Source organism: Morus notabilis, unplaced genomic scaffold (genome assembly GCF_000414095.1).
Source record: "Morus notabilis unplaced genomic scaffold, ASM41409v2 Scaffold570, whole genome shotgun sequence".
Classification (NCBI taxonomy): Eukaryota; Viridiplantae; Streptophyta; class Magnoliopsida; order Rosales; family Moraceae; genus Morus; species Morus notabilis.
In genome coordinates this window covers 430,083-455,849 of record NW_010358717.1, presented here as the reverse complement: position 1 = coordinate 455,849, position 25,767 = coordinate 430,083, and the positions used below count along the sequence as shown (strand labels likewise).

Genomic DNA, 25,767 nt, shown 5'->3' with positions numbered 1-25,767 from the left:
GTGGACCAAAATAGAATTATCAACTAGTTGATCGCTAATTTATATGTGTAACCTAAAAATTGTGATGCTTTTTAACGATTTGGTGATTAAAAAAAATATGCGATGCTTGATTCGAGCAATATTCAACTATGTTAAGCATTCAAGAGTAGGTAGTATAAGAATGTATATGCCTATAAAAGGAGACAAGTTTGTGGAGCTTTGCTGTGAAGTACTACTAGATTATACATAAAATCCTGGCCATTTTTCTTGAACAGGCTAATTACACAGTATAATTATTTGGTTAATTATATAAGCATGAAACTTAAAGTTCTTATATTTGTCTGTTTAGTTCTGAGTAGCGTTGTGGGGTTTTCTCATGGGGGTAGCCTCGTAAAAAACTTCTACAAGAAAAGCTGTCGTCGTGCAGAAGCCATCGTAAAGGAGGTTACAGAGGAAAATGTGGCCAATAATCCCAATTTACCCGCAAAGTTGCTAAGAATGCATTTCCATGACTGCTTTGTTAGGGTACGTGTAAAGCCATTTTCAAGTATATGAAGTAGTTAATTTCATTTTATGCATATATATATATATATATATGTATGTATGTATGTATATGTGTGTATGTGTGTTTGCGTGTAGTTATTTTTTTCTACGTATGTTTGCACGTACGTGTTCTGTGTACGCACGAGTGCATAAATATGTATGTATATACACAAATTACTCAGGTACTCGTACGTTACGTGAGCACATACACCAATATATGTGTGTGTGTGTGATTACTAGCTTGTTCTGTTGATAAATATATTTTTTCTTAATTGAAAAACAAATTAAAGGGGACAATTACTAGCATCAAGAGTAAGAAGGAAGTAAATTCAACTTAGATTTAGCCTCCTCTAAATACCCTTCATCCGTTAAGCTCCCAATCAAATTAAATTAAAATACAAAATATACAAAATCCAGTCACTGCCCAAAAGCAAAGAAAAATTAAATAGAAGGAACACAACCTGAAAATAAAATTTTAATCTGTTCATATGTGTTTCGTGAAAGTATGAGAGTTATATATATTGAATATATGTTACATTACGCTTTTTAATTCTATATAAATGTTATGTGGAAATATGGTTGTTTCAAAAAGAACCGTAGATAAGTCCTATATATTATTTTTAAATAGCGATCTATTTGACCTTAAAAGGATCAAACGTGAAAACTAAACACCAAGACAAATGGTGAAAAACTATTTTTTCAGGGATGCGATGGATCGGTTCTGCTAAGCTCGACGGAGAGTAACACAGCGGAAAAGGACGCAGTTCCAAACCAATCATTGGCAGGTTTCGACGTGATTGATGCCATCAAAGAAAAGGTTGAGAAGGAATGTCCAGGAATCGTTTCTTGTGCTGATATTCTTGCCTTGGCAGCTAGAGACTCCGTTACCTACAAAGTAATTAATAATTATATGATTAGTCAATATATTAACCAAAAGTTCTATTGATGAGATTCCAAATTAATTAATTAGCAATACGTATGTAAGCAAGTACGTATTTATGATGATCTACTTTCCATTAATTAATTAATTAGCAAGTACGTATTTATTAATTAGTAATTAATTTTCAGTTTAAGAAACCCACGTGGGATGTGCTTACGGGAAGAAGAGATGGCACGGTATCACTAATCAGTGAGGCATTGCTCAATATTCCAAGTCCTTCCTCCAACTTCACCAAACTTAAAAACACTTTTGCCCGTAAAGGTCTCAATGTCCACCACCTTGTGGTACTATCAGGTATAGTGATATATTATGAATTTAGAGCATTAATGCTCGGGATACCATCGATATCCAGCACCAAACGTTAATAAAAAATGAGATTTATGAGACGTTTAGATAAAACTAATTCACGCTCTATTAGTTGTAATGCTCAGCATCAGTAGCGCGTTCTCAATTATTTTCCTTTAACTTGAGCTCCTTTATATAGTTTTCACTCTTTTCTTTTCTAATTTCTTTTGATAAAATGGACTGGTAAGCCAAATTACAAAACCATGAATTTTGTCCTTTTACTGTTTATCAAAAGACTAAATATATTGGGGAAAAAGAGTAATTGTAGCTTCCAGCAATGAGTATTTCTAAAAAGGTTAGCAGTAGTTAGATAGATTATTTACCGTTACACATGCAGTTATTCTTTCTAGTTGATTGATGTATATTCTAATATAATATGACATAGTCTAATATTTTAGAAACCTATCATCCGATTATTAGTCCCATTAATTAGAAACATGCAATACAACTACAATATTATATGCTAGCTCCTTTATATTTAAATCTCTGATGCTTATTCCATTTTTGACAATTTCCATGTCAATATCTTGACCAACAAATATTTTTGTATTTTTCTAATTCCCTTATCCCAACATATTGTTAAATCTAATGTACTTTAAAATGTCAACAAAAAAAGCAAAAGAAAAAAAAATTAGGGAATCAGATTTTCACTAGAAATCAAATTACGAAATAGAAAACTCACTTGAATAATTATATAACAATATTCGTATAGGAGGTCACACAATAGGAGTAGCGCATTGCAATTTCTTCAGCGACAGGCTCTACAACTTCACAGGAAAAGGCGATCAGGACCCTTCCTTGGACTCGAACTACGCGGAATTCTTGAAGAGCAAATGCTCTCCTAATGACGCAGGAGCGACAACCGTTGAAATAGACAATAACAGCTCCCTCGACTTCGACACCAACTTCTACAAGATCCTTAAAGAGAACAAGGGTCTATTCCAGTCCGACGCGGCGCTTCTAACAAACAAAGTCGCTCGCAACACCGTCGGGGAGTTGGTCGACCGCGACACCTTCTTCAAGGAGTTTGCTCAATCCATGAAGACGATGGGAGCTATTGAGGTCCTTACCGGCACGGCTGGTGAGATTAGGAACAAGTGTTCGGCTGTCAATTCTTGATCCAAGGAGTAGTAGCACTCTTTCTTGCGTTGTTGGGTTGTGATTTTCATGTAATCCGGTAATTTGGTGATATAAAAAAAAAAGTTTAATAGAAATCAGTTTGGTTCTTGTTTAAGCTTAACCGTTGTTGTGTTTGTTGTAGAAAAGAAAATCGGACGGAGATTTCTGGTACATGTGATGTATGGACTTTGTGGGCTTATTAATTATTATCTTAGAGAAAGATATATATATCCCTAATTTCCACAAGTTATCGCACGCTTTTGTCGATTTCAAAAAATAAATGGAAAATGGGCAAACCGTTATGGGCGCGTTTGAAATTCGTTCGAAAAAGATTTTATTTTTTGTATCAAAATAAAAATAAAAACGTTTTCATTCTCAAAGAGAAATTATTTTTAAAAATGCGTTTAGTAATTTTATCAAGATATTATTTTCAGTATAAAAAAACCTATTAATGTCTCTGTCTCTTTTTCTCTGCTCGAGAGATGAGAAAACGAAAATAAAAAATGAAAAATGATTAAAAGTCGTTTTCATTTCTCTCTCATTTTACACTAAACCAAATAATCATTTTCATTTCTGTTTTTTTGTTTTCACTGCGTCAAACGCCGTTTTGAAAACGTTTTCATTTTTTCTTTCTTGAAAAACGTGAAAAATAAAAACGAAATTAATTTCAAACACGGCCTATAATTTTCAGTTTTAAAAAAATTTCTAATACCGTGGAAAAAGAAATGAGGTAATTAGGTGGGATGCCACTACTTCTTGGTGTGGATTGATTTTTTGCCACAAGGATAAAAGGATCATTTTAGGATACTAGGCGGTTATTGATCGGCTATCAACGGTTGCGAAATTATTTATATTGCGGTGAGACAACTTGTTCTGGTAGGATAACGGTGGTATTGGGAGGCTGTTGCCCAATTGCCAAATTTTTAGTTTCACGGTAGAATACCTTTTAAGTATCATCATGGTAGGATATCCACAATAACTGAGTGGTTATCGCCACTCCTTTACTCCGACGATATCTAGGATTCTTCAAACAATGTGATATCACATATTGAGTAAATCCTTAACCCTTCTCTCTAATACTTAAAGACTATAAAATGTTCTTGTAAATTACGATCAATATCATGTATATAAGCAGCGATTTCAAATTTAGAGGCGTACACTGTCAGCTTAACGTAATGTATAGTTTTGTTTTTTTGAGAGTGATAGTGGAAAAGTTAGAGAAAAAAGTCACCATTACTGTTACTCTCTACAGAACTGTGAATGAGATTTTTCATCTCACATGTCTCCTTGTTCAATTAGTTTGAAGTCATTGGATCCTTTTCTTCGTTTGAGAAGCTTTTCCCTTCTTTCACTCCATTCTTGAAGAGTAATTAGGATAAATTATTTTCATTCATTATGAATGTGGGCTCTTATAATTCTTTATTTACTTTACTTTTTTGTTTTATTACTTTTCCCTCTTTTCTTTTCTATTTCCTTCCTTTCCATCATTCCTTAAGTGCTATAAGTTTGATCATGTAGAATTTAACTCATTTTCTCATTGAGCCAAAGGTACAAAATAAATCAGATTGATTGTTTTTTTTTTTTTTTTTTTATCAAAAGTACTCCCATATTTTTGTATTATATAATTACGGCTATATTTGGACGTATTTTTAATTTGGTGACAAGACATTCTCTTCAAGAATTTTTTTTAGAAATCTTGACAAATATTTTTTAAAGTGTATGGATTTTGATTTTTTACCCCTTTCATTTAATTAATACCTTTTTTAGTCAAGTGACTGTACTAATAAAAGGGTATTAACCAAAAGTAACGGATAAAAATTCATATCTATACACTTTAAGAGTAAGTTTAACAATTTTCTCTATTCTCAAAACCACCCTTATTTCTTTTCGTTACAAAAAAAACATTATTCCTCTTCCCCCACGAAAAATAAAGGCCATGTTTGGAATTGATTTTGTTTTTGTTTTTCACATTTTTTGAGAAAGAAAAAATGAAAACGTTTTCAAAACGGTATTTAGCACAATAAAGATAAAAAACAGAAAATGAAAATAATTTTTTGGTTTAGTGTAAAATGAGAGAGAAATGAAAAATGACTTTTAGTCGTTTTTCATTTTCTGTTTTCGTTTTCTCCTCTCTCAAACAGAGAAAGAAAGATAGACATTAATGAGTTTTTTTACACTGAAAATAATCTCTTGATAAAACTACCAAACGCATTTTCAAAAATAATTTTTGTTTGAGATTGAAAACTTTTGCATTTTCATTTTCATATAAAAAATAAAATTATTTTAAAACGAGTTCTAAACGTACCTAAAAATTTAAATCGCAATTTCACAATTGCACTACCGATCAAGTAGAGCAAGAGTAAAAAGTATGCCAAACAAAGGAAAAAAAAAACAACATGCATATCAGAGGAACAACCAATGCATTGCATTAATTCTCTTTAACTAATGAATGTACCCGTTTAATACTCTCTTCTTTTTGTTTTTTAGTTTCTTCCCCTTTAGAAGACGTTTGGTGAGGGGATTTATATTATGATTTGAATCATAATTCATGGTTCGCTACAGTATTTTCTCTCATAAAAAATACACGTAAATTAAAAATAATTTTAATCTCATAATTCTAATCCATAAACCAAACGTCTCTTTAGTGTTTTCTTTTAAAATTGCGTCCCTCTTAACTTAAAAAAAAAAAACCCCTGAGAACATCTTTTAACTTAGGTGACTAGCGATCGATTTGCTGATTCGAGTTGAGATGTGATTTTATGTGAGAGCTTTTTACTTTAGCAAAAAAGTTAGATGTGACTGTTTGTGAGAGATTTTTACTGTAGCAAAACTCAAATTCTAAACTTGAATCAGCGAAACGAACGAGGCCTTAGTCTGCAGCAAAACGAGGAAAAAGAAAAAGGCGTCGACAGCAGGATTCGAACCTGCGCAGCGAAGCCCAACAGATTTCGAGTCTGTCTCCTTAACCACTCGGACATATCGACTTTGATATGTGCAACTGATATCTATACCTTATATCAATTGAAGCCACTATGTTATAAGTTGTAACGAAATTTTGTAATGTATTCAACCATAAAAAACAAAGATTTTTGTAATTTACCTTGAACCCAAAAAAAAAAAAAAAAAAAAAAAACAGAGAGAGAGAGAGAGAGATTTACTTGGTCGAACTTATTTTTAAATGAGTAAATAAAACTTAATATAGTAGTAATATTCAACCTATAATGACAATAATAATATCAAGTTGTAATTATCCTCTAAAATGTATGTTAAAAAAAAATATATATATATATATATATATCCTCTTAAATGTCATGTTTCATCAATTCTTTTTTTAAAAAATAAAAATTATCCCTTTCTTCTTTTGATTTTTTTTTTCAAATTTTAATTCTTCTTGATAGGGCTGTACATAAACCCAAACAACCTGTAAACCCAACCCACCCACCCCAACCCAACTCAAAAAAAGCAATTTGTAGCATCATTTTTTATTTTTTGGCCCACTAAATGTCTAGCCCGATGTGTTTGGAGCAATTTATAAGTTGGGCTTATAATAGCCCGCATACCCCAACCCAACCCGCACAAACATGACCTCCTCTAATATCTAACCCTAGGCAACTCAGTTATACTCTCTTCACTCTTTAGCCGCAGTCTTTCCTCGACCAGAATGTTTTCACTCTTCAATCCTTCTTCAACCAGTCGACCTAGTCACCTAGACCTTTGAGCTCTCCGGCACCGGCGGCTTTTCTCTGCCTCTTCGCCTCTCCACTCGGCTCTCTATGCCTCTCCTCTCAGCTCTCTGCCTCTGCTCTCGGCTCTCTGATGATGAACTTTGAATGTTAGAGTTATTATTTTTATTTGATGATAAACTTTGAATGTTTGATTGAACTTTATTCTTTGAATGTTGAAACTGACCACCCAACCTACCTCGTACAACCCCAACCCAACTCAAATATCATTGGGTTTTGAAATTTTTTTAACATCATTAGGATTAAATATGTACAACTCACACTCTTTAGGACAGAGCAAAAAAAAATCATATACCGCACCAACATAACCCATGTACACAGCCTTGAAATTGCTACTTTAATTTAAGAAGCCGAGTATTACTAAGATATATAGTAAAGATATCTACGAAGTAGTCTTAGCACTCCATTCGAAATTGTAGAAAGCAAAAAATTATCAGAACAAACGAACGTGTAGGTTGTATATAGCTCTTTGAAAAAAAAAAACAAAAAAACAAAACAAAACAAAAGAAAGAAAAAGAAAGAAAAGTTGTAGCTCTTAGATAAAGATAAATGGTAACACTAATAATAGCCAATGAGATATAGATAATGGCATGTGCAACTGTATAAGTATCGCATTTAGTATCAATTTTAATTATTTTTTTAATTTTTGAAATTTTACCTTCATATACGTGTGTGTGTATATATATGTTATATGTATATGTGTGTGTTGGGAATATCCCACGCACAATTTAAGATCATGATAACTAATTGAAGTCTGCTTCACCATTTAGGACCCTTTTCTTTACAAACTCCGACTTCCGCAAGAAGTCAAGGACTTCCCTAAGAGAAAAGCAAGCGACGATAACAATGGCTTCCGAGCAAAATCAGGGCTTAAATTTCAACGCCATGGACGCTGCGAAACTGCAGTGGTACCACTTGAAGGCCGTGGTGGTCACCGGAATGGGCTTCTTCACCGACGCCTACGATCTTTTCTGCATCTCCCTCGTCACCAAACTCCTCGGCCGCATTTATTATCACGTCGACGGGTCACCGAAACCCGGAAGCCTTCCTCCCAACGTCGCCGCCGCCGTTAATGGCGTCGCTCTCTGCGGGACTCTGGCGGGGCAGCTCTTCTTCGGTTGGCTCGGCGATAAGCTCGGCCGTAAACGCGTCTATGGGGTCACTCTCCTCCTCATGGTCGCCGCCTCCATCGGCTCCGGCCTCTCGTTTGGTAAGACCCCCGAGACCGTCATGACCACTCTCTGTTTCTTCCGCTTCTGGCTCGGCTTCGGCATCGGCGGAGACTACCCTCTCTCCGCCACCATCATGGCCGAGTACTCCAGCAAAAGCTCCCGTGGCGCTTTCATAGCCGCGGTCTTCGCCATGCAGGGTTTTGGTATTCTCGCCGGTGGCGGGGTCGCCATTCTAGTCTCACATATTTTCCAGAGCGTTTTTCCAGCGCCGGCGTACTCTGTTAACCCAACTATGTCGACCGTTCCGCAAGCCGATTATGTTTGGAGGATTATTCTGATGGTTGGCGCTTTTCCGGCTGTGTTGACGTACTACTGGAGGATGACCTTGCCTGAGACTCCTCGGTACACGGCTTTGGTCGCCAACAACGCCAATAAAGCTTCTCAAGACATGTCCAGAGTTCTCAACGTTGAAATCCGTATCGATGATAATAATAATAATAATATCCCAAACGCAGTTGCGAACAATAAGAGTGATAATAATCATAGCTCTTCGTTTGGAATGTTCTCTAAGGAATTTCTTCGCCGTCATGGGCTTCACTTGCTGGGAACAGCGATGGCGTGGTTCTTCGTGGATGTCGCATACTACAGTCAAAATCTCTTCCAAAAAGACATATTCAGCGCCGTCGGATGGCTTCCAGCGGCGAACACCATGAGCGCTCTCGACGAGCTCTTCAAGATCGCTCGCGCACAGTTCTTGATAGCTCTCTGCGGGACAGTCCCAGGCTACTGGTTCACCGTCGCCCTCATCGACTACATCGGCCGCTTTGCCATTCAGATGCTTGGCTTCTTCTTCATGACCGTCTTCATGTTCGCCCTCGCCATTCCTTACCACCACTGGACAATGCCCGGAAACCACGTCGGCTTCGTTGTGATGTACGGACTCACATTCTTCTTCGCCAACTTCGGCCCCAATGCGACCACCTTCATCGTGCCGGCGGAGATATTTCCGGCGAGGTTCAGGTCGACATGTCACGGGATATCAGCGGCTGCAGGGAAGGCGGGAGCAATAGTGGGGGCATTGGGGTTTTTGTATGCAGCGCAGAATCAGAATCCGGCGAAGACGGACGCAGGTTATCCGGCGGGGATTGGAATGAAGAATTCACTGTTAGTGCTTGGAGTGATTAATCTGTTTGGATTGGTTTTCACGTTTCTTGTGCCGGAGTCCAAAGGGAAATCGCTGGAGGAGATGTCTGGGGATCAGATTCAACAAGATGCTGCTAATATTCATCATCAACAACAAACCGAAGCTGATTCGTCTACTATGATTTAAAATTAGAGCTTTAGTTTTTATTTCTATTTTTTATTTATTTGTCATGTTTTATTCTTTAGATAGATTCCGTTATAGGGTTCGTGGAAAAGGGAAAACTTCTTATTTTGTTTATGATATATTGATATGTTTAACTTCTTAGGTGATCATATATATATATATATATATATATATATTCTTCTTTTTTTATAATTAAATTCATACTATATATTTTCTTAATTCTACCAGTTATTTTCTTTTAAATAAAGACAACAATTTAATTCATCTGAATATAATATAACAAAAAAGCCGTTATAATTAGAAAAACAAATAATATAACACATTCTCATTTTAAATAGCGTATTTTTTAAATGATAGTAAATTATAGTATATTTTCATTTTACTTTTAAAATAGAAATTTTCATTTCTAATTTTACACTCTACCGATTCTCCCCCTCATATTTCTTTTCTTCCTCAATCTTCACGACAACAACTCAGTCATTACTTTTCTCTCTCCTCTATCTGCCCAGCCTTCTATCTCTCCTCGCGCCACCGGAGTTAGGCCAGAGAACGTTGCACAAACGCCGCGACAGATAGCTCTACTCCGGTACGAGTTCGAGTTCTGATCCGGCGCCAGCGAAGACGACGTGTCCTAAACCGGAGAAGACAATGAGGTGTGCCTGGGATCTCCAGATCTGAGATCGCGCGACGTGTGACGGCTCTCTCTCTCACCTTTCGGCCAAAAATCGCTGTTTGCCGCGTCTGACAACGGCGAAGTCACTTCGAGCACTGCGAATGCATGCCGAGGTCTGGTGGATCTGTTGTTGCAGGCTTTGCAGTGGCGATTACAGACGGTGACGGCGATGGCGATCGCCAAATCCGTTACCGGTCGTGGTTTTGCTTCTCCGCGCGACGATCAGAGTCCGTCGGCGTTTTGTGAAATAATTTTTCATCTGTATTTTTACAGATCTGATTTGTAGTTCTTGTTCTGAGATTTTGATTTTGTATGGATCTGATTTTTATAGTTTCAAAAATTTTTGTTCGCATTTGTTTATGTCTCGAGATTAGAAAAAAAAAAATTCTGAGGTTTGAGAATTTATGGATACAATATTTTTTTAGTAATTACGATATTCATAGATAAATACGGTATTTATCTCGCTTCAACGGTTAAATTTTGAGGGCTCGTTCATTTACGGATTCGAGTTTTTAATTTGAGTTGAGATGTGATATTTTTTTAGAGCTTTTCATTATAATAGAAAATTTTAATGTGACATTTTTTTTAGAGCTTTTTACTGTAAAAATTTAAAATTGAAAACTCAAATCGGTGAAATGAACGAGATATAATTACGATATTTTAAAGTAAATATTGTATTTTCTTATAAAAATAATATTTTTTTACTAAATTATGTGTAATCATGATATTCATAGATAAATATAATATTTTTTGATAAATAAATATGATATAATTTACTTATTTTTTTTATTTTTAAATATATATGCTATAATTTAGTAAGATAAAAAAATTATAACTTATTTATTTTAAAATAAGAGTGATAATTCGTGTCACCGTATTAGATTCATGTCGTGTTAGATTCCTTAGGTGGCATTATAAGTCTTGGCACAAATAAGATCTATTTAATAATGAGAAAATTACATAATTTATCTTTAAAGAGTGCATGAGTATGAGTCTGAATTTTTACTCCTCAATAAATACCTTTTTATTAGTATAATTATTTGACTAAAAAGTTTATGAGTTAAAAATAAATGGTAAAAATTTTAATTCATATTTTTAAAGATATTTGTCAAAATTACCCTTTAATAATAACGTCAAAATCTCAAACCCATCTAATTTGATAAATATTTTAATGAGCGATATTGTATTTAAAAAAGGAAATAAATAAAAATATAATATTTCCCTCATCCTGCATTCTATAATTGTTGCGGAATATGCGAGGCAGATTCGGAACCAACTATGGAACTAATGAAAAGTACTTCAAGTCTTAAGCTACTATAAAAAGGTCATATTCGTTGTTACTTTGACACCACCGAAAGCGCACAATCAATGGTCGCTGCTGCCCTAGCTATTTCCCCTAATATTCCCTTAGTTTTCACCTTCATATTTGAGAACTATCCCCAACTTAATTTTGTTTCCCCTCTCTAAATCGGTAGAAATATACTCAAAACAACTTTTTTTCTTTTGGTGTCAATACTCAATGGTGCAAGGATTTAATTTGTCGAAGAAGAATTATTCATTAGCAGGCTGAGTATATCACATCAGTAGAAGATACGACGAGTTCAATTCTCCTGACGTGGTATTCGCGGCCTACTAAAATAATTCTTCGGTCTCCTCAAGAGTTTTCCGATGATGACTGTTCAAAAAAGTAGAGATTGAAGATTGGATATGATGTTATGTATTAGTTTAAGATACGGTGGCATTACAGTATCAATATATATATATATATATATATATAAATTTTCATTTTTCAAATTACAAATTTTAATAATAAAGTTAACAGTCATGCTCTTTACGTAATGTGAGCCTGAGTTTTCTGCATATTTACACGCAGTTTTAAACTGGTATCAAATATTCAAATCCATAAAAAGGCAAACGCCAAACACCAACAACATCGGTCATGATTTTCTTCCTCCAACGACAATACTTTCCCAACACTTATAATTACCCTTGCGTGTACATTTCCGTCAAAATTTTTAAATGAAAGTTGACAAAATGTAATGAACTGCTAATTTTTTAATAAGAATTTGGAGATTATTAATTAATTGTAGAAAGAGACAGAGATAAAATTGTCACTCCAAAAATGTTTGAAAGCGAAAAACTTTTATAATTTTTTTTATAAAAAAAAGTAAAGTAGGTATACACAACACACCTAAGAAAAAGTGCTACAAATCCTTTTTTTTCCTAGGTGGGATAATATGGTATGGGGTAATTTGGTAATTATGTAGAATTATGGTTTAATACGACACCGTTTAAGGGTAGTAGGTACACACCTAACACCATATCCAGTAAAACCCATATTTCTCCCGTTTGTTGCGTTTTCTCTGTCTCTGTCGTGCCCATTGGTTTTGGTGAAACCGAGGAAAATATAGAACATAACCAAACCAAACCAATTTTCCTTAATTTTTGCTCTTCTTTCTATCTACCCAGCAACCCATTTCAATAGAGGTGAAAAAAAAAAAAAAAAAAAAAAAAAAAAAAAAAACCAACTTTTATTAGGATTTCATGGAGTTCTTAGAGTCAGTAGATCCGCAGATTCTTGTGGGTGCTGCTGTAGCTATTGTTGCTATTGGTGTTGGCGCTGCATTTCTCTTTTCATCAAGGAAGGCTAAAGGTTTGTGCTTGGTTTGGAAAATTAAGGTTTTGGGTCATTTGTATTTCTTTTCAAATGTTCCTTTACTTTTTGCTTATTGACAATTGATGATATATGTGTGTGAGCAGCTATCGTCGTGATATGTTATCTGGGCATGCCATCTTATGATTCTGTGTGTGTGTGTTGGTTTTTTTTTTATATATATTCTTTAATTTTTTAAATAATAATAACTGTGCTAAAATACATGTTGATTCTCCATGTATTCTTTGATTTGATTTTATTTTTTCTGGGCTAATACAGATATAGTTATTAAACTGAAATCCAATGATGAAAAAAGAATGTTCATGAATGAATCTGTGGTTTGTGAGAAAACTTGAAATAAGATTTGTCTGTAAAGATGTTTTTTATCAAGCTTTTGGTAAAATATAAAGCGGAAGCGTTATCCAAGTGCAATCTCTACACATTAATTTGGTCAATGCTTGTGTTTGATGGCTTCCTTGTAAGCCATGTTTGTTGTGCTACCAATTGTTTAATACTTGATTAGTTTCTTAGTCAAAAATTCTGCGCTGAACCAAGCTGAAGTTGCAATAGTTAGCACTCTAGCATTCGTTAAAATCTCTGTGTCGATAATCATCTATCATATAGATTTCTCGGAGATTATCTCACTTGTTTCATTATTCTTATTTTATTTGCCCGGTTTCTATAAATTGTGTTCTTGTTTTGCACTTTTTGATGTCAATAAATCTGTAATTTACATCATGTCTTGTTGTTTGAGTAGGATGCTTGGACCCTGAAAATTTCAAGGAGTTTAAACTCGTTAAGCGCACTCAACTCAGCCATAATGTGGCCAAGTTCACATTTGAACTCCCTACACCAACTTCAATTTTGGGACTTCCAATTGGGCAACACATAAGCTGCAGGTTCGATTCATTGTTTTGCACCTTGTTTCGTCTTCCCATGGTGGATATTTGAAATGGTCATTGTAGGCACAAATTCTATTAGATGATAATTAGTTTACTTTACCCCTTTTTTTGTGCATTGTTTGAACCATTGCCTCAAGCTACTTTCTTATATAGGGGCAAGGATAGCCAAGGTGAAGAAGTTATCAAGCCTTACACTCCTACTACTTTGGATTCGGATGTTGGACACTTTGAACTAGTTATAAAGGTACTGAATTCTTTGGGTAGTGTATGGAAACACATGGAAATGGGAAGCATATAGAATTTAATTTCATTATGCAGCATTTCTGGCTATATGGCATTGGACTAAATTTTGATTTTGAATTTCTATAGATGTATCCTCAAGGAAGGATGTCACATCATTTTCGTGAGATGCGTGTTGGTGACTATCTTGCTGTAAAGGGACCCAAGGTAAAGATTAATTATTTGATTTTTTATTTGTGTAGTTCCCTATAGTTCCATTTCCTTGAGCCTGCGAGCCTGATGTTAGATTTTGTTTTTGTTCCCACAAGTTGTTTCGAATCTTCCTACTGCTAAAACTGTTAATCCTTGCATTGTGGAATAGAATTATAGAAGTTGTTAAAAATGCAATATTGTGAAAGTGCACCTACAACTTAAGTAGAGAATTCTATCCATAGACTTAAATTTGTATAAGAGATTCAAAAACCAATGATGGCGGATGTTGTTTGATAGTTGAAGTGCCACATCTTTTGTTTCTGAATAATGTTTTGAGACATGATCTGTGCATTAAAAGTATAACTAGCGGTAGCAAAAGCGATGCAACATATCATTTACCAAGTATGATTTTCAAATGGGGAATATAAATTATTTTTTCCCCACTATGATTTTTAGTATTGGAGAATGGAAAGCAGCAATGATCATACAATTAAGTCTTAGCTTAGATAATTAACTCGTGAACCGAAACATGGGCTGGCTATATGCTATCTACCCTCTGAAGTTCTTTACTAATGCCTGAGAAAATATTTTCTGCAAGTATTTCTAGTACAATAATCTTGAATTTATACAATGAGATCATATCTTTTTAGTGTTGCTTTGACATGTTACTGCTACCAGGGCCGTTTCAGATATACACCTGGTCAAGTCAGAGCATTCGGGATGCTTGCTGGAGGCTCTGGCATTACTCCAATGTATCAAGTATGTACTTGGGGAACGTATTTTGATACATATGCATGATTTTGTCTCTTTTGAGATCTTAGCTTAATTGATTGACGATGTTTTCCTCATTTATGTTCCTGCTTTAGGTTGCTAGAGCAATTTTAGAAAATCCTAAGGACCAAACAAAGGTGCATCTTATTTATGCCAATGTTACGTATGAGGATATACTTTTGAAGGTAATTCCCCTGTGCTTTTTTCCTTAATTTCGTGGTGAAATTTTATAATATAATGACTAGACAAATAAGAAGTAAGAAGAATGTTTGGAGTAATTCGTATTTGAATATTCACTTTATGTAATTTGATCAGTTATCAAACTAATCCAATTTGGGGAAAAAAAAAATGTGCAGGAAGAGTTGGATGGTCTAGCTACTAACTACCCTGATCAATTTAAAGTGTACTTTGTCTTGAATCAGGTTCGTAACGTTTCCTTTTGCATCATTTACTGACTTATTTTTCTCTAAATACTTTTTATTGCCTTTCTCTTCATTGTTAGACACTTTTCTTTTTCTTTTTCCTGGAAAGTATCATATCGTTCCTTGAAAATTAAAATGTGATCAAATTTAAGTGTTCTTTACAACTTGAGAGGATCATTATGGATTAAAAATATCTGTCATTTAAGAATAGTAAATTGGTAATTAACAAGAAATTGATCACTAATATCCCCCGTCCATATTAGAGTATAAGATATGAAGGTCTTGAGACTTCACATAGAACATTAAAAGGTGAATGTTGACCAAGAAACGTGAATTTTAATTTCATCTGTGGAAACTGTTGAATGAAATTGAAAGTGGGGCTATAATCAAGGTGTTTTCCATGAGAATTACAACCGATAAATCACACAGGCAATACACTTTGGAAGTATTCTTCTAATTACTGCGTGAAAAATTCCGTAAGACAATCTCTCACTTAAAATGTTCCTGTAAAAAAGAAAAAGAAAAGACATTAAAATCTATTTGGACGTAAGCTCCCCACGTATATTTTACGAGTTTTTCCTTGTGCTATATCAAAAGTTTATATGCCGCTTTCTTATGTATATTCTGTTGTTGATAAAGGTTCAACTCTTGCATATTTTTCCAAATATTCTTCACACCATGGATGAATTCCCAAAGGAAGTTGTTTCTCCTGTATTGTGTTAGCAATGTTATCTTGCTAGATATTTCATCCGGATAGGTAACACTTAATTGTAAGGTTCTCTAGTGCTTTGAGCTGAAAAGGGCACAAGAAAATTTCTTCACTGCTACTTGCCTACTTCTCACATGTCATTAAACTGCTTAATCAGTGTCTGACTTGTTCTTTGTTGCTTCGCATTCATGTCGGGACGTATTGATCTTCCTTACCTTCACCTTTGTTTATGGTCACTGTTTTTTGTGGTCCGACACATCGAATGGAATGCTTACTTGTGTTATGTTTTCTTTACTCAGCCTCCAGAAGGATGGAATGGTGGTGTTGGCTTTGTATCAAAGGAAATTATTCAAACCCATTGTCCTGCACCAGCACCCGATGTTCAGGTATATTCTTTATTGGTCTGTTTGGTTCATAGGTTTGAACAAAAATGTTTAAACAAAAATTTGAATTTTACGATAGAAAACACTGTAGCAAAAAGGTTTGAACAGTAATTCGAACCTATGAAACAAACGGATGCTACATTTTTCACTTGTGAAAATGTATTATCCTGAATCTTGCCCACCGATTTCGTTGATTACTGATTTTGGTCTCGGTTTATCTGCAGGTTTTGAGGTGTGGTCCGCCGCCAATGAACAAGGCTATGGCCGGTCACCTCAATGACATTGGTTATGCTCCTGAGATGCAGTTCCAGTTCTGATCCTCTCGTCTACGCATACTTTCAGCACTTGACCAAGCTTTCTCTTTTCTCATTCCGAGCAAAGAACAAGTTGTCGTCTTTGTTAATTTCGTCTCATATTGAGCGCCATTAGACATTGGAGCCTACTTGAATAATAATTGTTGTACGATAATTTTACATGTAGTGCTACATCTTTGGTTGGACATCACCTTGAACTTCTATTTTCCTTAAATCTTGTGTAGCGAGGTGGGAAAAGAATTTTTCTTTTTTTCTTAGGCTGGCTTTGCATTTTCCTATTTTTTTGACTTCAAATGTGAGGAAGTAAAGCAAGCTAATACAGTTGATAGAAAAAGAGTAATAGATGCTTTCTGACTAGGAGATGCTTAAAAATATAAAAGTGCTTTTAGAGGAACCGTCGATATTAAACATCACAAGTAATAATAGAAGGAATGTTTCGTTTGCAGGATTCATATTTTTTATTAGTTTGTGGTGCTTAACAGATCACTTTTGTCGTCTAGCATTGTTTTACATACACAAATATAGCGATATCTGATATGGACATGATGATACAAAACTTAACATTACTAGTTCCCCAAATTTAAACTCTACCTTGCTATTTTTCTTTTTTCTTTGTATTCATTTATCTTTTATTTTAATTTGATTTGAATATTGGATTGTGGATTTTGACTATAAAAAAAAAATGAATAAACACGCATTTAAAGCTTTGACCATATGTCATATTTATTCTCTCTCCCCCAATATTTTTTTTTTTAAATTAAAAAAACTATCACCATAAAGGAGTTGAAAAACAATCCTAACTAGCCAAAATGATAAAAATGCTAAGAATGTTTTCAATAATAAACATCTAAGTATTATCAAGCACAAAATATTTCCCTTAAAAAAGCAGTTTTTTTTTTAAAGAAATAAAAATAATTTTAAGCTAAAAACAGAAAAAGAAAAAAAAACCAAATTGAAAAAAGCAAATATTACTAAAAAATGACAAGAAAAAGTAACACAAAAAGCTGTTTTAGTTTCTAATTGCTAAAAAGTTGAATAAAAAATTTTAAAACAAAAAAGAAAACACAGTTTTTTTTAAGTTTTTTTCTTTTAAATTTTAGGTTTTTTTTTATTCTCTTGCTTAATGTTGAAATAATAAATAATAACAATTATTGCAACTAATCTGGATACTTAAAATTTGACGTAAAACGTGGACACGATATTATTTTTAGCTTGTTAAAAAAAACACACGGGATAAATGTGGTACATTTAGGGAATGAGAAGGGGTAAAAGTGATATTTCGAGTAAAAATGAAGGGTGTTTAGGGTACTTAAAATGCTTATCATACTTAAATGGGAGAGGAGGGGTAAAAGTGAGATTTCGAGTAAAAATGAAAGGTGTTTAGGGTACATAAAACGCTTATCATACTTAAATGGGCCAAACTTACCGGGCCTCGGTCCGGTCCATAGAGAAATTCAGTCGCTCTAGAAAGGGAAGACCATCTGGCTTTTACGTCCCCAAGCTGTTTTCCGTTTCGCCAAAACCTTTCTTTCTTTCTTACTTGTTTGGATTTTCAGTTTTGCTTTTCGCTTCGCACTCCAAAACTCAACTGAATATGGGTGTTACCAAGGACCAGTTGCTCTCCCGTTTACAGGTTTGCCAAACAAACCTTTTTCAAATTCCCCAGTTCGTTTTGCTCACTGGGTTTTCTTTTTCTTTCTCTTTGGTAATCTGATTCCATGGAGTCTTTATTTCGCAATGTTCAATGTCATAACTAACGAAATTATGGTTCTTATTCTGCTTTAAATGTCCTTCATATTTTTGTTGTCAGACCTAGAAGAAGTGAATGAATAATTGTGAAAAATATTACAATTTTATGCTTTTTGTTCCGCCCATCAATTGAAATAGAATCGACTTCAAGAAGCAAATTCTTGTTTTATTCGGTGTACATTATTATTATTAATATTTATATATTTATTATTATTATTATTATTATTATTATTATTATTATTATTATTATTTCTGAGTTTCTTCAGTTTGAAGATATGATCATGTATGGATTAAGTTATGCCGGATTTTGTTGAAGCTTCTAGATTTTTTGTTGAGCATTAAATCCAAATGGAACTGATACGAAGTTATAATATCAGTGCATAGAATTTTTTTTTTTTTTCTATTTATTTGAAAAGTAATGTCTTTCCGTTTAACTATTTAGGAGCTTCAAATCGATTATTCAAAGTTTGAGCATCCTGTGGTTTTAACGGTTGAAGCTCAGGTAAGTGAGTGAAGCTCTGAAGATATGTATAGAGCGGACTGTTATATTACTATATGCGTTAGGCACTTACAGTCCGACCAAAGAACTCCGTTCCTGTTCGTGCTGTGTAATGTTTTTTCAGGAGTTGGATGATGGTAAAAAAAGATCTCAACCGTTCGAAATTTTCTGCGTCTGAGAGGAGCAGCCTCAATTTTAACGGCCCAGATTAATTTTTTCCATCATCCGGCGCCTAACAATTGCTTGCACAGTTCGACCAGAAAAAGGCTGGTCGTACGGTAGTTCTGGTCTATATTGTACTCTTTAACTAATTATCTGTTTTGTATTCTGATGTAAGAATCTGTCTTTTTAATCAGGCGGAACATGTTGGGGATTTGGGAGGTGGACTGAGTAAGAATTTATTCTTGAAGGTAAGGCGCCTCAAATCTTGAAAACCAGCTTTTCCATTTGAGAGCTACTAAACTTGATGTTTTACTTTTTCCTTATAATTCTCGTATGTCAATTGGGCAACACCAACTGTTGCTTTTATGTAGGATAAGAAAAGTAGATTCTACATTGTTTCTGTGTTGGCGGATACTAAAGTAGATCTAAAAGGTATGCACTTTTTGAAATATAAGCGATGTCAAAGCAACTACTTCTAAATGGTTTTCAGACATTTGTATCATCTTCTAATTTTTATGAGTGCTACGTGTGGCATTAAAAATGATCGAGCAGTATTATCGGCAAGGCTTGGTTTGGGAAAAGGGGGTCTGAGGATGGCTCCTGAAGAAGCGCTAGGAGAAATACTTCAGGTTTGTGTTTGCCGTGAATCCGCTTTTGTCTGAATGTATCATTTTGGACCATCTGGCATTGTAACATTTTCTTGAATGCGTATGCATATCGTATATTGGTATAAACTACTAAGTGCTTGTCTCAATTGTGATTTATGGCTCTTTATAAAAGATCCAATAAGAATAAACTTTATATGTGCAAACCGTGAGGAACCATGAATCATAATCTAATTGTTGGTTGGTCTTTTGTTTGCAAGGTTCCATTGGGTTGTGTTACACCATTCGCATTGGTGAATGAATCAGCACGGTAGTAATCTTTATTTCTGACATGAAACCATTGTTTATCGCTCATTTTGCTATTTCATTTGCACATATTGTTATTTTATTTTTATTTTTATTGTTTTAGTTTCAACTTAGAATTACATGTTTTCCCTCTTAGTGACTCAACTTCTTTCAGTTCTTTCTTACCTTGTCATTGACTAATAGACATTGTGCAGTGTATAAAATGGTATTATGATACTATTTGTACAAGTCTAATTTTCTGAATTACGATATCAATTTGCTCAGAAAAAGAAAAGGTTATGTATCTCCATGGGATATGTATCACCAAATAATGTGTATATACTTATTGTGCTCCTCTTCGTGAGTTCTCATCAGTTACTGTTTATCTTCTATTATTGTGTAGACATGTATCTCTATTGTTGGATCAGGGCTTTAAAAGTCAGGAGCGCTGTTTTTTCCACCCATTGTCAAATGACGTTACAATCTGTAAGTGTGAAGGTTCTGACTGTTTCTTTTGTACATTTTTTTACTTTCATTTACTCACTCTTCTCCTGAACTTTTTGGTGCTTTTTAACTGTCTGCTGCTGTAATCTACCGAGCCTTGTTTGCATTATGCAGAGTTTTCATATTCTTAATCTCGATGCTTTCAAACCTCTTTCACCTTTCTTATGAGTAGTCCCTGATCCAACATATCTATTGTTGCTTCTAGCTCTTAAGGCCTCTGATCTTGACAAGTTTCTTAAATCAATTGGGAGAGACCCTGCATACGTGGACTTGGAGGTGATTAAGATTTAAGAAGTCTCTTTGGTAAATTTAATTAGCACTGGAATATTTCTGGAAGTGTAATTTAGTTTCTTGCAGGCAAACCCTTCCGTGGGAAAGGATCAACCTCCTGATCTTGCTTCCTTTGTCCCCTCTGGTTCAATAGCTATTCCAGATCCTACAGAAAATTCAACTCCCTCAAAGGGCCCTTCTGAGAAGTCTGTTGCCTCTACAGATATCAAGTCCACAAAAATTACTGGTAAAACTCTGCCTGTTCAATAGTTAAATTGTTTTGACTCGGTGTTATCTAGTTAGATTTTAGAAGATAATAAAATGAACCCCAACACCAGTAGTGTTGTGGCCTAGTGGCATTAGGTTCCCTACAAAATGCAGGAGTTTAAAAGTCTCTGTTTATGTTTGGTGAGCAGGGATGGATTTTAGTAGAGAAGCGGCTTACCCGTTACTAAAGTTGGCAAACTTAGCACTTTTTTTTTTTTTTAGCATTTGCCATACTTTCTACTTGGTGCCCTCACTCTCTTTTGATAAGAGACGAATGAATTATTTAATTATCTTTTAATTTTCCATTGCAGCAAATGCATCAAAACCTTCATCTAGGGCACAAAATGCCAAGGATAAACCAGTCAAAGACGTCAATCCCTCTGGCTTAACAGCAAACGTTGAGAGATTTGTGGAAGAGATATTGGATAAAACATCCGCACTTTTGCTTTCACAGGTAGCTGATGCTTTGTTTGGTTTTGAGCACTTTACCTCCCTGAATGTTTCATGCTTTAACAAATCTTGAACTTTTAATTTTGGTACTTAACCTCCTCAACTTGTCAATCCCTGACCCAAATTGATTCGTCGTATTTACTGGTGATGGAAATCATTGCGTTTTTGGCACTTTACACCCCTGAACTTCTCTTTGCTTAGGCCTTGGACTTTTAAGTTTGGTAACTAGCCCCCTTCTTTATGTTACCAATTTATAGCCGGTATCAATTTTGGTTGCAGTTGTTTGACAAGATTTGGCGGTTTACTAAAATTTAAAAGTTCTGATGGCAATCTGCTATCAACCCTTGTTAATCCCGAGTCCAAATTAGTGTTGTTTCTATGTTTGGCTCACGGAATGTTTTTCTTTTTGGTCACAGATTACGGAAGAGACTATAAAGCAACACGGAGCACAGCTGGGGACGGTATTGTCAAATAGCATCAAGAGCTGTCTTAGCTCAGAGTTGAATAGCACCACTGTGAGTTTTTACTTCAAAATTCTTTAAGATGAAATCTTGCTCTATGAAGATGCAACAACTACTAATATTGTATGTTTCTCGTTTATTAATCTTGGAATTTATAAAAGAAAACTCTCCTTATTTTGACTACTTTTCTTTTGAAATGAGATCTCACCTTCAGTGAAATGGGTCCTATTATTACACCTTTGATTCTGAAACATTGCTGGTACAAAATCATCTTATAAACCGATAATTACAAATTCGTCTTCTTTGCAGATGACATTCAAGAACACGGCATACACCGAAGGATTTCATGCTGGTATTCACCATCATCCAAAGCCCAAATACTGATGACTGGTTTGGTTTTCTCTTTTCTGCCTCCTAAATAGAAGTGGGATAGGGAGTGAAAGGAAATTTTTTTTAAAAATGATGATCATTGTTCGTCCCATTTAAATAGATATAATGTGATAGGGTATGTCGTTTTTAAGACTGATCCTGTTCTCAATTATGCTGAGTGGGTTTATTTTGGTGTCGTCCGCTTTCTTAACAATGCTGCACAATGGCAACGCAACAACATTTGGATAGTGGATTTTGATAATTTTACTTGTTACCTTCTCATATATTTAACACGTGATTCCACCTTAAGATGAAAAGTTCGAATCCCTCCATCCCAAGTTCAAAAAGTATCACCATTCAGCCTTTAAAACAAAAATTGCATTGCATTTTCCATTTGAGTAATAATAAAGCGTCTTAAACTAGCGTACCTACTAGCTCTACTAAGCATAAAAAAAAAAAATCTTGGATTGATTTGTTTTTGGCCAGAGTTAAATTGCTTTTGTACGTAAGGAGATAATATATTTATCAATTAAAATTAACAACTGAATTAGAACATAAAATTTGGTAGATAAAACTCGAAACCTTTGCGCTATCTAACAGATACATTTGCAACCTTACTGGAGTCAACATTTGAATTTTATTTAACACCATTGCTTTCCAGAAACATATCTCGCAAGAATGTCTTATCTCTTTCTTACTTTCAGTTTCTTTTTGGATTAATTCAAGACTTATTGGCCTTTTAAGGGAACATATTTGCGTGTTTATTCATAATACATTGTAGATTAATGCAGAAGTCTCTCCACAATGGAAATAGGGCGTTTTTTGGCCAAATGTTATTTCTTACATAAACAGATGAGAAAAGCCACAGAAACTCTTTTTTTTTTTTTTCCATGTTATTTTTTACAGAACCAACCTATACATCCTGCAAAAGGCAAACATTGTGCATTCTAGTTAGTAGAGAATTCAAAATAAGATTCCCAAGTCCAAATAGATTTTTGAAAATTTGGTCAAGGCAAAATGATTTTCAATTATTGATGGCACAGTGTATAATAAATTTACTAAACTATCCAACTCTATTATGAATTGAGGATGTAATAATTTACTAAAAGAAAAAATATATATATTTCACGAATAACATTCTTAAGTTTTGATTATTTTTATTTTGCCACTGTCGTGTCAGATTATTCATAACCATAATAATGACATGCGGCGATTACTGTTTTGAGAATAACACAAAAGAAAATAATCAAAACTAACATTATCAATGAAATACTTTTTATTTTTATTCCTATATAAAAAATCGACCCTATAATTTAAAGTGACATATTTATTCAATTCTATGGGTGTGATTTTAATGGCTATTTTAATATTTATCCATCAATGGGTATTAATTTTTTAACTGTAAGATATTAATCCAACGGTTATAATAAATTAGACAGTTGACTGAAAAAAAATTTATGATAATTAATGGAATTGAATTCTTATCGCGTCAGGTTATTAAATTTTTATATTTAGTTGTGATCATCGATGGAAACGTAACTATTGAAAACTCGTTCATTTATTCTATAACTTGTTCAAGAAAATAGAAAGGGAAATTACACAGCACGTACCAAATTACTCCATACATCTGATTCCACAGCAATCCCCCATGGCGCCAGTTAGTTTACACACAGTTAAAATCCTATAGAGAGCAAAAGATTTTCAACAATAAAAAGTCCATGTGAAATGTCTTCCACCATATTAAATCAGCATCATGTATGGTGTAAGTGGTAATTAGAGAATGAAGCAAGAATGCCACCATGAGTTGGCTGTTGAAACAAACAAGAGCAATATAAATAACACAAAGCCTAATCAGTAGTAAACAACTATTTAATTTTCGAGCTTTTATACTTTTTTAAAAAAATAATAAAAATAAACTATAAACGTTTGGACAGTTAAATCCATAAATCTAGTTTGATGTTTAGTATCGCTTTAATCTGAAAATAGTATCACGTATCTCATTTTTAAATTCAATTTTTGTGACAAATTTAAATTTAATTACGCCCCCCTTATTTCTTTCACAATTTTTCTCGATCTATGTTCTCCATGGATTAAATTTTAAGCTCCAGCCCTGAATTTATATTATACAAAAATTAGTATTAAGCCATGGCCACCGCATGATTTTTCTCTTTTACTCTTTAATCTTAACAGAATTGGTTAGTTGTATTTCAACTTTTAATTGTGACAAATTAGAATATAATACCAAAGAGTACTCATAAACGAAATGAACGATATTAAAATCGCAATTTAAAATTCCAATCTCTTCTTTCAAATGAGCTCACGTGAGCGTTTATGTTCCAAATTTAAACAATCGTCGTCCATTTATTGCACTCTATAAAATTTTGTAAAATTTTATAAAAGAAAAATCTGCCAAAAATAAGCAAACAAACGAACAAGAGAATTAAAGCAATTTGTAAAAACTAACCAGGTCGAGAGGTGGAGTTATGATCGTCGTCACCCTCCGGAGCAATTTGTCGATATCTCGGCCGAAAAGGCCAAAGAGACAACAACCGATTCCACCGCGACCACCGCCGGTTTGCGCTTCGACCGCCGGAGCTAACCGGCAACTCCTTCCGACAAACGGGACAGGAGTTGTGAAGCCTCAGCCACGGCACAATGCAGTCCGAATGGTAGATATGCTTGCACGGCAGCTCCCTCGCCTCGCCGCCCACCTCGAACTCCTCCTTACAGACCGGGCAGTACTCCGAGTCGTTTTTCAAATGCGATTCCGTTATCTTCACCGTCGGAATCGCGCTTATCACCACCTCCGGCACCGGCGCAGGCCCCTGCCGGTCGTTCTGCGTCAGCTCCTCGATCAATTCGTTCAGCCCCGGCCCCCAAAAGTAGTCCCGGACATTGACCCTCGGCGGCGGCGCCGAATCATCCGATGACCGGAAAATCGGTGCAAACGGGCTGGCCGGGTCTAAAGGCCGGAGAATAATCCAAGTCCGGGACCCGTTTCTAGTTCCGTCAGCAGGCTCCGGTTCAGCGGAGATTTCGGTTCCGTCAAAGCTTCGGCTCCGGCGTTGTCGCCGTCTCGGATGAGTTTCCGATTCCGTGGGGTGCAAGGTATCGGACCGTTCTGGTACTTGGTGGATGCCGGGGAGTCGCCGGAGCCAGGGGAAGGTTTGGGGATCGGATTCATTCTGGTAGTGTGAATCGGGGTTGAAGCGGCGGATAGGCGGGTCGAGCATGAGGGAGAGAGCTTCGAGAAGACGGGCTCCCGGCGAGGGATCGAAGCCGGCGTAATCGATGAGGAGATTAGGCCTTTGGAGGTCGATTTCACGGACAAATTGCCCGAAACAACGCGGGCAGGCGATGTTGGAAGGGTTCGAGGAAGGCGCAATCCTGACCGTCCGCTGGCACTGGTAGCACCAGTAAGGCTGGTACGTTCTTTCGCCGCCATTGTTCCCGGCAATAGGTAGTGAAGTTAGATTTTCCGACATGGATTGATTCAAATGGTTTGGTTTTCGGAGTTTTGTCTCAATTTCTTTGTGTATTTATAAAGAAGAATTTTTTCCTTTTCGAGAAAAAAAAAAAGGGAAAGTGTTTGATTCAAAGATGAAGAAAAGGCAAGGATCTTTGTGTTTGGATTGAAGAGCTTTTGAGGTGGTTTTTATGGGTTTTGGAGTTTTTTGAGTTTTCGTTGTGAGGAAGGAAAGGATGAGTGGGGATTGGTG

The 25,767-nt window shown here is 35.1% G+C and overlaps 4 protein-coding genes and 1 non-coding gene across 6 annotated transcripts; 3 read left to right on the top strand and 2 right to left on the bottom strand.

The window, feature by feature from the left end:
• Positions 1-294: 294 nt before the first annotated feature.
• On the top strand, positions 295-2,926 carry LOC21403084 (peroxidase 3). Its single transcript, XM_024162370.1, has 4 exons — positions 295-504; positions 1,226-1,417; positions 1,591-1,756; positions 2,520-2,926. Exons 1-4 carry the CDS (start codon positions 295-297, stop codon positions 2,924-2,926), a joined length of 975 nt encoding a protein of 324 aa, XP_024018138.1.
• A 2,903-nt stretch (positions 2,927-5,829) lies between these two features.
• Positions 5,830-5,910, bottom strand: TRNAS-CGA. Its single transcript has one exon. It is a non-coding gene; the product is annotated as a tRNA-Ser (tRNA).
• A 1,605-nt stretch (positions 5,911-7,515) lies between these two features.
• On the top strand, positions 7,516-22,339 carry LOC21403081 (probable inorganic phosphate transporter 1-7). The gene is made up of 12 exons (XM_024162342.1): positions 7,516-9,114; positions 18,643-18,678; positions 19,032-19,085; positions 19,209-19,269; positions 19,390-19,466; positions 19,703-19,752; positions 20,131-20,213; positions 20,437-20,507; positions 20,589-20,748; positions 21,080-21,222; positions 21,635-21,733; positions 21,989-22,339. Exons 1-12 carry the CDS (start codon positions 7,516-7,518, stop codon positions 22,061-22,063), a joined length of 2,508 nt encoding a protein of 835 aa, XP_024018110.1. The 3' UTR covers positions 22,064-22,339.
• On the top strand, positions 12,184-16,872 carry LOC21403082 (NADH--cytochrome b5 reductase 1). Its single transcript, XM_010093070.2, has 9 exons — positions 12,184-12,494; positions 13,252-13,393; positions 13,550-13,640; positions 13,766-13,843; positions 14,507-14,587; positions 14,695-14,784; positions 14,956-15,021; positions 16,030-16,116; positions 16,338-16,872. Exons 1-9 carry the CDS (start codon positions 12,386-12,388, stop codon positions 16,428-16,430), a joined length of 837 nt encoding a protein of 278 aa, XP_010091372.1. The 5' UTR covers positions 12,184-12,385; the 3' UTR covers positions 16,431-16,872.
• Positions 22,340-22,692: 353 nt separating the features above from the next.
• LOC21403080 (E3 ubiquitin-protein ligase RZF1) lies at positions 22,693-25,562 on the bottom strand. Of its 2 annotated transcripts, XR_002901733.1 has the most exons (3): positions 24,513-25,562; positions 23,659-23,729; positions 22,693-22,970 (listed from the first exon to the last, which is right to left on the bottom strand). XR_002901733.1 is itself a non-coding variant. In XM_010093068.2 (2 exons), exons 1-2 carry the CDS (start codon positions 25,531-25,533, stop codon positions 23,822-23,824), a joined length of 1,056 nt encoding a protein of 351 aa, XP_010091370.2. In that variant the 5' UTR covers positions 25,534-25,562; the 3' UTR covers positions 23,794-23,821. The 2 variants fall into 2 exon arrangements, 1 of the variants encoding a protein (XP_010091370.2); XM_010093068.2 differs by lacking the exons at positions 22,693-22,970; positions 23,659-23,729 and adding an exon at positions 23,794-23,856.
• Between the last annotated feature and the right edge of the window lie 205 nt (positions 25,563-25,767).

Bases quoted from the DNA above. Each gene is read 5' to 3' on its own strand.
- LOC21403082 (XM_010093070.2), top strand. From the start codon at position 12,386: ATGGAGTTCTTAGAGTCAGTAGATCCGCAGATTCTTGTGGGTGCTGCT. The intron at 13,844-14,506 runs GTAAAGATTAAT...TACTGCTACCAG, and splicing joins TTGCTGTAAAGGGACCCAAG to GGCCGTTTCAGATATACACC. The intron at 14,785-14,955 runs GTAATTCCCCTG...AAAAATGTGCAG, and splicing joins ATGAGGATATACTTTTGAAG to GAAGAGTTGGATGGTCTAGC.
- LOC21403084 (XM_024162370.1), top strand. From the start codon at position 295: ATGAAACTTAAAGTTCTTATATTTGTCTGTTTAGTTCTGAGTAGCGTT. The intron at 505-1,225 runs GTACGTGTAAAG...CTATTTTTTCAG, and splicing joins TCCATGACTGCTTTGTTAGG to GGATGCGATGGATCGGTTCT. The intron at 1,418-1,590 runs GTAATTAATAAT...ATTAATTTTCAG, and splicing joins GAGACTCCGTTACCTACAAA to TTTAAGAAACCCACGTGGGA.
- LOC21403080 (XM_010093068.2), bottom strand. From the start codon at position 25,533: ATGTCGGAAAATCTAACTTCACTACCTATTGCCGGGAACAATGGCGGC. The intron at 23,857-24,512 runs GTTAGTTTTTAC...TTGTTTCAACAG, and splicing joins TAACTCCACCTCTCGACCTG to CCAACTCATGGTGGCATTCT.
- LOC21403081 (XM_024162342.1), top strand. From the start codon at position 7,516: ATGGCTTCCGAGCAAAATCAGGGCTTAAATTTCAACGCCATGGACGCT. The intron at 9,115-18,642 runs GCTGCTAATATT...GATTATTCAAAG, and splicing joins GGGATCAGATTCAACAAGAT to TTTGAGCATCCTGTGGTTTT. The intron at 19,086-19,208 runs GTAAGGCGCCTC...GCTTTTATGTAG, and splicing joins GTAAGAATTTATTCTTGAAG to GATAAGAAAAGTAGATTCTA.